The sequence below is a fragment of the Lepidochelys olivacea genome (genome assembly GCF_965140295.1).
Source record: "Lepidochelys olivacea isolate rLepOli2 genome assembly, chromosome: 18".
NCBI lineage: Eukaryota > Metazoa > Chordata > Testudines > Cheloniidae > Lepidochelys > Lepidochelys olivacea.
The window spans coordinates 7811337-7825218 of record NC_140428.1 but is presented as its reverse complement, the minus strand read 5'-3'; the positions used below and the strand labels follow the sequence as shown (position 1 = coordinate 7825218).

At 49.8% G+C, this 13882-nt stretch overlaps 1 protein-coding gene across 2 annotated transcripts in view; it reads right to left on the bottom strand.

Annotated features, from left to right (window-relative positions):
* Positions 1-13882, bottom strand: part of ALPL (alkaline phosphatase, biomineralization associated) — an 85791-nt gene that overhangs the window by 14169 nt on the left and 57740 nt on the right. For both annotated transcript variants that reach the window (XM_084651471.1, XM_084651472.1), the window contains 2 exons: positions 6109-6249; positions 1168-1237 (listed from right to left, as the gene is read on the bottom strand). In XM_084651471.1, coding sequence (XP_084507597.1) covers positions 1168-1237; positions 6109-6249 — 211 coding nt within the window. The remainder of the gene's footprint in view (positions 1-1167; positions 1238-6108; positions 6250-13882) is intronic.

The following is a 13882-nucleotide window of genomic DNA, read 5'->3' as shown; positions in this document are numbered from 1 at the left end:
ATGAACTCACCTCCCTTCTCCCATGTACCCTATAGTAGAAAGAGGGCCTGAGACTTGAGGCCTTGTGTCAGAGGCTTGGTACGAGGTCTCAGGCCTGAGCTAAAGTTAAGTTGTGAGCAAGAGGCACACTCAAGAGGCCCTGCTCACAGAATTTGGCAAGAACAGGGCTGATATTGCAGAAACACACATTCTTAAGAATATATACACAAGCATTCCAGAAAGGTACTAGAACACCTCAATACCAGACACATTCCCCAAAAGATAACAGGAACACACTGACCCATCCTAAAGATAAGGTCATGATAACACCATGATGGAGAGAGACGTTTTGATCGAACCAACAAGTACAAGGCAATGGGTGGACATCAGAGGGTGGCACCCAGATACGTCGGAGCTGGCACATAGCTACGTCAGAGGGGCAATACGTAACTTGTTTGTACTGGGGTATAAAGAGGTATCGCTGAGGCGGTGTTGGGGTCTGGACGACGGGAGAATGGAAAGTCCCGCCATTCACCGACCCAGTCCATTGTCACGAGCCTACATGGTGTTAGTGTATCATTGAGCTGGGGCATTAGCACTGTCCTTCGTCGGCAATAAACCTGACCAAGTTCCTTTGCTGAAAACGGTGTCCGGATTTAGTGGGTAGCTCAATCGGTCTGCTATCTCCGCGGACAGGGCTGGCTCTACAGTTTTTGCCGCCTTAAGCAGTGAAAAAAAACAAAAAAACCCTGCCTCCGTGGATGGCAAAAGGGAAGAAGCTGCTGCCGATCGGCCACCGTGGCTGGAAGAGCTGCCGCCCCTTTCGAACTGCCACCCCAAGGACCTGCTTGGAACGCTGGGGCCTGGAGCCCACCCTGCATGCAGAGCTGAGCACACACACACAGCCGACATCTGACCATACCTCCCTTTTAGCAACAAGGGAGGGGCAGGGTGGCCTTGCCCCTTGCCACCCAACCAGAGATTTACAAAGTGCCTAAGGGAGCTAGGTGCCTAACTCCCATGGACATTCACTGGCAACCAGGTACTTAACTTGCTGAGGAGCATTCACAAATCCCACTCGGCACCCATCTGCATCTCCAGGTGCCTGAACACCCTCGTAAATCTGTCCCACAACTCACCAATTTTCACTTAGCTCCCTCGCCTCTGACCTTTGCCTTAGATACTCACCTAAGAGGAAGTCCACCTCCATCAGGTTAAGAGACAACAGGTCACTGCGATTCCAGACGTACTGGGCATTCTAAGGGAGAGCAATGGAACAGCAGCTGTTTTGTACACTTCTTTATAGAGGGGGATTAGAAATAAGAAATACATTTATCAGGGAGGGGAATTAACCACTAGAAACAATTTCCCAAGGTTTGTGGTGGTTTCTCCAACACTGGCAATTTTAAAATCAAGACTGGATGTTCTACAAGATCTGTTCTAATTCAAAACAGGAATTATTGTGGAGAATTTTTCTGGCCTTTGCTATGCAGGCAGTCAGACTAGATGATCACGGTGGCTACTTCTGCCTTTTGAATCTAGAAGCCATAGGTATTTCCCAGATATGGTATTTGCCATATGTATTGCACTCACAGAGAACATCTGCCATATATATGCATCAATAACTGCCCAGACAACTTCACAGGCATGAAAATCAGACAACTTTGCCCTCTTTAACACATTTATCTTGTATCTTAGTAAATGTATTTTATTGTGCAATGAATGTTCATCATAATGAGGATCTTAAATTCATTTAGCAACTTGGATCCCAAAGCATGTCACAAACTACAGATATTGTAAGCTCTTTAAGGTTGGACTAATCATTTTCTATTCATTTGTATGGTGCCCAGCACAATGGGGTCTTGACCTGGTTGGCCTCTTGGTGCTACTGCAGTATAAATGTTACTTAATAGACACACAGCTAAAAGCGGCATAGAAATGCAGCCACCTCTGGGGTGGAGGGCAACAGTCAAACAGAACAGTGGCATGGGGGATTTTTTGATCAAGAAGTGAAATCGGATCTTTAGTTTCTCCAGAAAATTGACTGGACCTATTCAGAGGACTCCTGTGGAAAATAAAACAAATAAAGCACCCAGCGCAGGCGCCTCAGGAGCACTCAGCGTTGGCCCAACTCTGCTCCGAGTGACAGAACTCCCCTCAGCGCCGCTGAATAAGAGGTTGGCCAAAGTGGAGCACTTTTTGAACATCCCACCCATAAAGTTTAAGCTCAGAGCAAAGTTTGGCAGCCCTAGTACAAGGCTCAGAACACACAGAGGCTTTGGGTTCAACGCACAAGATTGGGATTCAGGTTTGGATCCTACAGCACTAAAATCCCACTAGCCATTCTCACAAGGTTTTGGCCCAAAGCAGCAGAAAAATAAATGTAACAAGATTCCCAGCAGTTGAAGAGCATGAGGCTGTAGTCTCCTCAGAACTAGAAAACTGGGCCCTCTTGAGTTTGGTTCTGCCCTGGAACCAGGGGGTTGGAGCAAAGGCTAATGAGGGTTGATAGCAACAATGCCCATAGATTTGCCAGTGCTGTAGAGAGAGGGACTTCTGGTCCAGATCCTGAAACCAGATCCAGGTGGGTGGCCCCCAGTACCTGTGCTGACCATCATGTTGCTTATAGGAGCTGCCATGAGCAAACAAACCCATGTGTCTCCTTCCCTTCCACCCACATCTCAGCCTCAGACACTAAATGATGGGGAGACCCTCAAAGGTCTGAAGGTTTGTGATAAAATGAAGTGCGTTGGCGGGGGGGGGGGGGGAGAGAGAGGAGGAGAGCTCCCTTTTATGAACACCCAGCCAGCCAGTTAGTTGTAAAATCCCTCTTGATGTCTGTTCTCTGCTTGCTTTACCTGTACAGGGTTAACAAGCCCACAGGTAACATGAAATGAGTGGGCACCTGACCAAAAGAGCCAATGGGAAGGCTAGAACTTTTAGAATTGGGAAAGAAAAAACTTTCCCTTTGTTGTTCTCTGGGCTGGAGGGACATGGACCAGCAATGCTGTGTAAGGTTTGAACCAGATATGAAAAAGAAGAAATGATTTGGATAGGAAATATTTAGACAGACACAATCAGGTTTCTTTCTTATTTTGGCTTGTGGATCTCCTCTGTGCAAACCCCTGATGCTTTTGTTTGCTTGCAAGTTTTAAGCTGAACCCCCAAGAAAGCTAGTTTGGGTTCCAGGTGTATTTTTTTCCTTTTTGTTTTTTAAAAAAAATTACCTTTAAGAGCAGGATTGGATTTTTGGTGTCCTAAGAGGTTTGTGCATGTTGTTTGATTAGCTGGTAGCAACAGCTAATTTCCTTTTTCTCTTTCTCAACTCTTCCCCAGGGGGGAAGGGGTGAAAGGGCTCAAGGGTACCCCACAGGGAGGAATTCCCAAGTGTTCCTTCCTGGGTCCAAAGGTTTGGGGTTTTTTTTGCATTTGGGTGGTGGCAGTGATAACCAAGCCAAAGTCAGAGAAAAGCTGTAACCTTGGGAGTTTAATACAAGCCTGGAGCAGACAGTATTAATTTTTAGACTCCTTGCAGGCCCCCACCTTCTGCACTCGAAGTGCCAGAATGGGGATTCAGTTTTGACAAGGTTCCATTCAGTTTAGATGCTTCTCCTGTGTGCCTTGGCCTAGGGAGGCTTTGCCATGAGATATCCTGGTTTGGGCTGAGCCAGAAATACCCTGAGCTAAGCCTCTTACATAAGGCAGGTTTCAGGGCTGGTCCTGGCCAAAGCCAGTACTGAGCAGCATGGGGGAAAAGGAGACAAATGTCACCCAAACTTTGACCATCAGGCAAGGCTCCAGTTTGGGTCATGCCAAGATTCAGGCCAGCTCAACCTTCTCCAGACACAGCATGCTTTATGGCTGCTCCCACCACGCCGAGGGAAGAGAAAGTTCCTTCCGCTTGACTTCACAGAGGGATTTTAAACATGCCTGGGGCCAATCCTGCTCTCCTAGCTCTAGCCATTGCAGCCGGACTGCTAGCCCCCTTCCTCACCCAGATGCCCTCTGCTAGCCAAGATACCCCAGAAGAGTGACTGCCTGCTCCTAAATAGCCAGGCAGCACCAGTGCCACTAACATGGAACCTCCCCTTTGGGGCACAAGCAGCAGAAGAAACAGACTCCCTTTGAGTCTGAGGGAGGCCAGGATACACCAGCTGGTCTTAGTAAAACTCAAATGTTCCCAGTGGTTTATATCCCAGCTAAATCATAATCAATGGAAGAGAAAAGCAGTTTCCATTGGATAAAGAATTTTCCTTTGTTCCTTCCTCTGAGGAGTTCAGGGCTCAGGCTTGGATCAGGGAGTGAGCTGGTGTGTTTGCAGAGCTCCCTAAGGCTGCTGCAGGGCTAATTTCAAAAGGTCCCTCCAGAGGGTCTGGGGATTTTCAGAGAGTTTTCCTGCACACAATTATCATCCCTTAGACTGGAATAACCAGCCCCATTTGTCCTCTGCCGACTCCTGTTTTCACTCTCAGTGGATGCAATGTGGGCACTTAAAACTGAAGCCAGTTAGAAATCTAAATTCCATCAACATCAAAGCTGTTCAGACCACCAGGGCTCACTGCTGTCTTCAGGCATTCATCCACCATAATTTCCAGTCTCTCTCCCTCATCCCCCAGCATCCCCATCTAAGCAGGCCTGGTCTACACTAGAAAATTAAGTCCTCTTAACTACATTGCACAGAGTGTGAAAAATCCACACCCCTAAGCAATGCAGTTAAGCTGACCCAAGTCCCTGTGTGGACAGTGCTAAGTCAGTGGACGAATGTTGACCTAGCTACTGCCTCTTGGGGAGGTGGATTACCTGCACTGACGGGAGAACCCCTCCTGTCAGCATAGAGGGTCTGTGCCGCTATAGTGTTTAAGGTGTAGACAAGCTGCACACAGAGAAGTGATAGATTTTGAGACAGAGCTCTCAATCCCAGTACAGCACGTGCAGGAAATTCCAGACAACAGTTCAGAACTGGGTTTGCCACGACATCTGCTTGGGAGGCTGTATTAGGACAAAGTCGTCTTTCAGCACTGGGGATACTATCTAGTTAGGCAGTGGAGCATACAAAGAGAGGCAGGTTGGTCCAGTGGCTAGGACACTGGCTTCAGAGGCCTGGGTTCTATACCAACCTCTACTGAGTGAGCTTAGCAAGTGGCTTCACCCCCTCCCACCCTTTATTTGTCTTAGCTATTTAGTCTGCAAGCTCTTCCTGTGTGTTTGTTCAGTGGGGTCTTGACTTCAGGAATATAAATAAAACCATACAGGCATCTAGGGTCTTCTGCAAAGATTAGCTCCAAGCCTGGGTAAGAGGGGTGACTGGAAAAACTGGGTGGAAGCTGGCAACAGCCCTCTTTGTAATCAACAGCCCCGCATCGATATTCCAGCAGCAAAGATACTATGGTTCTGACAGCCACACAGATCTCTAGAGAGACAGCAAAGTGCCGATGGGACAAAGTCTCTGGCCAAGAAAGGTCAAAGGCAGCTGGGCTCATCTGTGTTACTCTAAAGAGATACCAGGTGGGTGAGGTAATAATTTTTATTGGCCCAACAAACCAGAACAAAACAATAAAACAGAAGTTGTCCAATAGAAGATCTCCCCTCACCCACCTGGCCTCTCTAATATTCTGGGACGGACACCACCACAGCAACACTGCGAACTCTAAAGAGAAGTACTTTTATGCTGAAACTCAGGAACGTTCCTTTCTTTCGTTCGTGCCCTGGGTGTCCAGATAGCAGTTTCTTAGAGCACCTTTCATCCTGAAGGACCCTCAACGGTGGGCCAGGCGCTCCCAAGCTGTAATCCTGGCTGCACTGCTGACTCACTGTATGATCCTGGGTGAGACTCAGCGCCTGTCTGCCTCGGTTTCCCCATCTGCCTCCCAGTTGATATCTGTAGGACACAGCTCCTCATTTGGATGGAAGGTGCCAGACAGAACTGTAAACACTCCCCATTCCTGGCAGGGACTGTGGAGGTTAGTTACTGACTGAGGGTTTTGAACAAAGGAAGTGCTACATCAGCAGGATTATTTCCCTATCTTTGGACATGAGCTTGAACCAGAGATCCCCGAGTAAAGAATCTTTAAAACTGCAGCCCCTCTGGCCTTGATCCTCTCCCCAGACATCTCCCTCCCTCCCCTTTACCTTGTCTTTAGGTTTCTTATCTCTCCAGACATCAATGAGGTTTTTGCCATCCAGACGAGTGCCCCTGTACTTGTCATCCCGGTATTCCACATCACTGGTGTTCTTTGGGAACATGTATTTCCGGCCACCTCCCATGATCACCTAGGGCAGGGCACAAAAAAAGAACCCAGTTTCCATTCAGCCACACCAGAGTATTTCAGCGATCAAGCATGTTAACCCTTTGGTTAACCGGACACCGGTTTTCAGTTCCCTCTCTGTTCCTGTCTCAGGGTTCTGCTCTCTGTCAGTATATGGACAGAGACATGCTTGCAGTCTCACCGGGATGCAGCATAGTTTAGTGGAGGGATCAGGAGGCCAAGAACTCTTGGGATTCCAGCTCTGTGACCTGGAGCAAGTCACTTCAACTCCCTGTGCATCAGTTCCCCCCCCGGTCATAATCTATAAAATGGAGCGGATGATACTGGCCTACTTCCCTGGATGGAGGGGGTAAGGTTTAATCAGTTACTGGGCTAGACCTCAGTGTAGCACCGCGATCAATTTACAGCAGCTGAGAATCTGCCCCCCTATCTGTCATACATTAATCAGAGCACCTCAGAGCCCTACTCACAGGGTCACCAGGATTAAGACGGCTGCTAAAATGCCATCCGCTGTCATGTGAATTTTACAGCCCTTGGGACTTAACACTCCTAGATGCAATTGTTGAACTAAGAACGGACACCAGCAGCTTGTCCAGTGGGCACAGGCGGGCAGAACAGGAAAATGCACCAAACCACTGTCTGCAGATTAGCTGGCAAAGGTGTGACGGCACCTAGTCTCTTTCTCCCCCATTCTTGCAAAAATCATCATTAGAGGAATGGATCATCAGCGAACCTGTCTGTCCTAGATCTGCCACAGGAAAGCAGGACCCGGGATTTTCCTGACTGGTGGGGAAGGCTGAATCACAAGCCTAGACTTTAGCCTTCTGAATATTTAAATATTTGGACTGACTGGTCTGAATGGCCCTTGTACTCAATGGGTTCCTGACATGAATGCGGAGAGACCAGCACTAGCTAACGAACCCAGTAGCCTGGCCCAGAGCACCCAGCTTACCACGACCTCTGGCTGTTGCTCACAAGACACCCAGGTCACTTACAGTGACCACAGCAGATGCTTGTTGCAAGGTGCCAGCCAGCTGTGACCTGGAAGGGGGACATGGCTCGCTGCAAGGCTTGGGCTTTATTAGAAATTATTCCTGGACTCCATGCAAAAACTCCTTGGTGGCCGCACAGAGAGCGCCGCTGGCCCGAGCAAACGCCGGCTGCAAAGCCCCATTGCTGCCTCTACCAGCCAGGGCCGGGAACAGCATGTGCTGCCTGCCATTACAGTCGCCCGTTCACATCCCCGTCCCACGGGTCCCAAGGGAGGGGAGGGCATCACGTCCCCGGTGAGAGAGAGATGAAATGAGAGAGTAACAGCCAAGGAGGGGGTGGGAAAATAATTCACTGGCTTGGACACAGATCCTGGTGTCCTCCTGACAAGGGGGAGACATTCTGTAGCACCCGGTCCGGGGGGGAAGAAGTGCCCTACCCAGGATGCACAGATGCAGCTGAAAGCAAAACTGAGTGGAGTCTGTTAAAGACACTGGGTGAGAGCAGAGCCCTGGGCCAGCTCAGCTGGGTTCCACCCTCAGTCTGCCGCAGGCCTGCTGCCAGACTGGGGGCCTTGGGCAAGTCTTTAAGGGCCAGATTTGTAAAGCAAACAAGGGTACCTCTGAATCAGAGGCCAAACCCCAGCCCTGGCTCGTGGCCCTTCACTGTGCGGAGGAGACAGGCTGGATTTGGTTCTGAATTGAGTGTGAGACCCAGAGACTGAACTGTGAATTGCCTCCTGGTTCTGGGAATGGGGGGTGGGAGTCAATCATAGAATATCAGGTTTAGAAGGGACCTCAGGTGGTCATCCAGTCCCCTGGGGGAGGGAGCAACAAGCTCTGCGCACTGCCTCTGCAGCTCCCATTGGCTGGGAACTACAGCCAATAGGAGCTGCAGGGGCAGCACTTGCAGGTGCAGGTCGTATGCCGAGCCTCCTGCCCCACCACCCTCCCAGGCACCACAGGGACATGCCAGCCTCTTCCGGGAGCGACGCGAGGCCAGGGCAGGCAGGGAGCCTGCCTTAGCCCCACTATGCTGCCGACCGGGAGCCACTTGTAGTAAGCACCTCCTGGCTGGAGCCTGCACCCCAACCCCCTGCGCCAGCTCCGAGCCCCCTCCAGCACCCAAAACTCCCTCCCAGAGTAGCACCCCAATCCCCCCTCCTGGACCTCTGTGCCCAGGCTCAGCCTGGAGCCTCCTCCCACACTTCAAACCCCTTGGCCCCACCCCCTAGGCTAGAGCCCACACCCCCTCCTGCACTGGTGACAGTAAGTGAGGGTGAGGGAGAGGGGATGGAGTGAGCGGGGCTAGGCCTTGGAGAAGGGGTAGGGCAAGGGTGTTTTGGTTTGTATTAGACAGTTGGCAACCGTAGCTGGCGCTGAGCAAGTCCTGCAAGCAGAGCAGAAAGGACATAAGTCTCTGGAAGTGGGGTACAGCCAGGCAGGACCCCTGCAGGGAGCCCTGCTGCAGGAGCCAGCCCCACTGCACTGGCTGGGTGGTACCAGCTAGATCAATGCCAGCTCAAGTAACGATACCAGTGAAGTCGCAAGAGCCCAGAGGGCAGCATGGGGTGACTTGGTACATCTCAAACGGCTCCCACTTGTACTCTGGAGTTCTACTGCTGTTACCCGACCTAGCCTGCGCGTCCACACACGCTGCAGTCACCCCTCCCACATGCAGCGCAGACAGACTCACAGCATGGTGTCCTCCCCCTGCACTCAACAGATGCCAACAGCATCTACACAGAGACAAAGGGCCCGAGTCTCCCCTCACTCCTGGTGAGTATCAGGCATGTTTCCATTAAATCAATGGATTCACACTGGTGTGAGAGCAGAATCAGCCCCTTGTGTTGATGTTGGAGATGGGGCCAACCCTTCCAGGGATGTGAAGGGTAACAAGAAGGGCTTCTACAGGTATGTTAGCAACAAGAAAGTGGTCAGGGAAAGTGTGGGACCCTTCGTCGATGGGGGAGGCAACCTAGTGACAGATGATGTGGAAAAAGCTGAAGTACTCAATGCTTTTTTTGCCTTGGTCTTCACAGTCAAGGTCAGCTCCCAGACTGCTGCACTGGGCAACAGCATGGGAAGGAGATTAGCAGCCCTCAGTGGTGAAAACAGGTTAAGGACTATTTAGAAAAGCTGGACATGCACAAGTCCAGGGGTCCAGATCAGATGCATCCAAGGGTGCTGAGGGAGTTGGTTGATGCGATTGCAGAGCCCTTGGCCATTATCTTTGAAAACTCATGGCAATCGGGGGAGGTGCCAGACAATTGGAAAAAGGCAAATATAGTGCCCATCTCTAAAAAAGGGAAGAAAGAGAATCTGAGGAACTATAAAATCAGTCAGCCTCACTTCAGTCCTTGGAATAAAAATCATGGAGCCTCAAGGAATCCATTTTGAGGCACTTGGAGGAGAGGAAGGTGATCAGGAACAGTCAACATGGATTCACCAAGGGCATGCCTGACCATGCCTTCTATGATGAGATAGCTGGCTTTGTGGATATGGGGAAAGTGGTGGATGTGATATACCTTTAGCAAAACTTTTGATATGGTCTCCCACAGTATTCTTGCCAGCAAGTTCAAGAAGTATGGATTGGATGAATAAATAAGGTGGATAGAAAGCTGGCTAGATTGTTGGGCTCAACAGGTAGTGATCAAGGGCTCACTGTATAGTTGGCAGCCAGTATCAAGCGGAGTGCCCCAGAGGTTGGTCGTAGGACCAGTTTTGTTCAACATCTTCATTAATGATCTGGATGAGGGATGGACTGCACTCTCAACAAGTTTGCAGATGACACTAAACTGAAGGTAGGGATAGTGTCCAGAGTGACCTAGACAAATTGCAGGATTGGGCCAAAAAAAATCTGATGAGGTTCAACAAAGACAAGTGCAGAGTCCTGCCCTTAGGATGGAAAAAATCCCATGCACTGCCATAGACTTGGGACTGAGCGGCTAATTGGCAGGTCTGCAGAAAAGGACCTAGGGGTTACAGTGGACGAGAAGCTGGATATGAGCCAGCAGTGTGCCCTTGTTGCCAAGAAGGCTAATGGCATATTGGGCTGCATTAGTAGAAGCATTGCTGGCAGATCGAGGAAATTATTCCCCTCTATTTGGCACTGGTGAGGCCTCATCTGGAGTATTGTGTCCAGTTTTGGGCAACGGAAATGATCAGGGGGCTGGAACACATGACATATGAGGAGAGGCTGAGGGACCTGGGATTGTTTAGTCTGCGGAAGAGAAGAATAAGGGGGGGATTTGATAGCTGCTTTCAACTACCTGAAAGGGGGTTCCAAAGAGGATGGACCTAGACTGTTCTCAGTGGTAGCAGATGACAGAACAAGGAGTAATAGTCTCAAGTTGCAGTGGGGGAGGTTTAGGTTGGATATTAGGAAAAACTTTTTCACCAGGAGAGTGGTGAAACACTGGAATGGGTTACCTAGGGAGGTGGTGGAATCTCCTTCCTTAGAGGTTTTCAAGGTCAGGCTTGACAAAGCCCTGGCTGGGATGATTTAGTTGGGTATTGGTCCTGCTTTGAGCAGGGGGTTGGACTAGAACCTCCTGAGGTCCCTTCCAACCCCGAGATTCCATGATCCTATGGGCCCAGAGCAGAGCCCTAGGTCTGAGCGAGCCTGGCTGGTGCCTCAGACCCTGAGTCCCGCATTGCCCCGAGCCGTCTCTAGGCATTTGCTTTGAAATATTTTTTTTTGCTTTCTTATTTTTAGCGGAGGCACAGATTTCCCTTCTCAGGAGGTGACCCTGTGAAGCTGCCAAAACAAAAGCATTAAGGGAAACAAGCTTGCTGCCCGCCTGCCACCAGCCACCCGCCCTCCCACCGTCATGTTTCCCACCCAGGGCCGACTTAAAGCAACAAACCACGTGCCCGTTAAACCACTAACAGGCTTGGCCGTTTGCTTTGTGGTTATTTTGACACAAAGAGGGATATTCATTTACAGGAGAGGCACCAGAGAACATTTCTGCGGGATTCCCCAGCCTGGTGCTGGCAGGGCGTAGACACTAAAAGGGGGGAGGGATCCCTCAGTGGTTTGAGCATTGGCCTGCTAAACCCAGGGTTGCAAGTTCAATCCTTGAGGAGGCCATTTAGGGATCTGGGGCAAAAAATGGGGCTTGGTCCTGCTTTGAGCAGGGGGTTGGTCTAGATGACCTCCTGAGGTCCCTTCCAACCCTTGTATTCTACGATTCTATGACTGATTTTCATTTTATTTTCTGCGAGGGCTACATTAACGAGACTACCTCCATGGCAGGTACCTGCTCCACCCAGCCGACTTGTTGCTTCCCTTGTAATTTTCATGTCCTTTCTTTCCATGGCCGCAAGACACTTCATGACTTCGTGGCCTCGTTGGCAAAAAGCATATTGAGTGGCCCCATCTGTGGGCTAGACCCCTGTGGTGGCAGAGAGATTTCTGTGGCATCAGGAAATCAGTGGGCACCAGAGCATGGCCCTTTACTTCTAGTGCCAACTGCGATCTGAAAGTCACCCTGGGAGACAGCTTATTACTCACATTTCTTTCCGCCTTCTCACGGCCGAGAATTATAGCCTTTCACAAGCGGTCAGTAAAGTGGTTTCTTCCAAAGAAGAAAGCGAATTCATTCAATCCCAGACCACAAAATCTGGGACAGATCAAACTGCCAAGGTTTTCATTCCACTCTAATGCCAATGGGAGCACAAAACAAAATCCACAGGGTCCATATGTTACTGGAAATCAGACTACACATTCCAGGGGGCTCGTTTTCTGCTTCTAACATGTGTTTTTCCTCTGTGGAGCAGAGTTCTTATGCCTAGTAACAATGAGGCCACCATTCGGGATAAAATTAAATCCAGCCTGAACCTCTGGCCTGAAATCAAATCTCCACCACAGATGGATTTAGCTACGTAACTATTACGTCTGAGGCCTCTGCTGCCTGAAAAGCCTGGCAGCCACTTTGGGCCAGATTTGCAGAAGAGCCCAGTTCCCATTTAGGTACCTAAATGAAGTGCCAGATTTTCAAAGTTACTCTGCTCCCAATGAAAACCACAGAGAACTCCCTTCTTTACTGAGAGCAATGGAGAATCTGGCCATGTAGGTCTCATTCAGTGCAGGCTGGCCCAGCCGAGATTGGCCCTGCGTTTCCTCATGGAGACTTTATTGTGGCATGTTCCCGATTTTTATTGCTCTCTTCATCTACAATAAAGGTTAACCTGGATGAAAATATCTGGAGTAACACAGGTAAACCCAAAGTAGAAGACAGGCTTTGGGTTCAAAAAAAAAAAAAAAAAAAAACACACCACACCCCACAGTTTGGTAAATGGTTTTTTCCCTTAAGTGTTCAGATCTCTGGAAGCAGCAGACTCAGAAAAGCAACCAAAAGGATTCAGAGAAACATCCAGAGCAGCCAGCACTGAGGACCACCCACTGCCCATAGTAGAGGAGCATGCTGGATACCAGGAGTGTATCTGAGCAGTTCTCATGGCACAAGGTGGTTCTCAAAGCTCTGCTCACATGAAGAGTCTCCAACAGACACAGCTAAGCTTCCCATGGCACCTGGAAAAGGGACTCTGAGCCACGCTCCTGCAGTACCTAGACATGCCCATTAGTAATTATTTGTGTAATAGCCCAGCCATGGAGCAGGACCCCACTTGCTAGGTGCTGTACACAACAGAACAGAAAGATGGGCCCTGCTTTATTCAAACGTGCCACAGTAACTCAGGTCTCCCTTGCTCAGTCAGCCAGGCCACTGTTAGGATGGGACACTTCCCACAAAGGCCCAGGCACTGTAGAAGTGGTGAAAGTGATTGAGCAGGGGCCGCTCTTTGCTCTGGACCAGTGCCATAGTGAGAGGCGGGTTTGTAAACAAGAGCACGCTGACAGCAGCTTTCCACAATATTTATTGTGGTTTCTCCCGCCTTGAACCTGGAATGCAGATGAATGATTAGCTGGATTTGAAGGTCATCTAGTTCCACTGTAACTTCTGTCAAAGCCTGTCTACTCTGTCAAAAACCTGTTCTGTAATTTCCTACAGACAGGTGCTCCTCAATAAGCAGTCCTGATGCATACCTTTACACCTCATATGCGCTGGGGGACTATTTCTACTGCAGGAGAAGCACACCACTGTCAGAAGAGGCTGTCATTGACACTCCTACTTCTGCATGAACAGGTCTTTGCATTTAGGGCCAAATTCTGGTCCCAGTGAAAGTGCTTGAGGGAACAGATGGATCCCATGACCCCTGAAGGTCAACAGACCACGGCTTTGTCAGACCAATGTGAAGAGAGAGAGAGTTCCTAGTACATAATAATCCAGTCTGGAGATGACAGAGGCCTAGATCACTATGGAAAGGCCCAGATCTTCTCATCTCCCTGTACCCAAGAGCAACAAAGGGGACTGTCAGTGCTCAGAACCTGAGACACAAAGCCTTGATTTGGAAGCACCAGCAAATGTCCCCAGAAGCCTCAGAGCAGCCAAATCCAGCCAGCCAGTCTCCTCACTGAGATGTTCAAGCAATGGGACTGAGAGAGTGAATCCTCCAAAAGGCATAAGTGTCACGTAGGCCCCTACATTGGCACCAGCTGGAGGCTGTGGTTTCCTCCTTGTTCCCCTACCACATCAGAGTTGAAACAAAAAGGCAGCCATTTTGCTGAGCCCAGTGGCAGAGGTG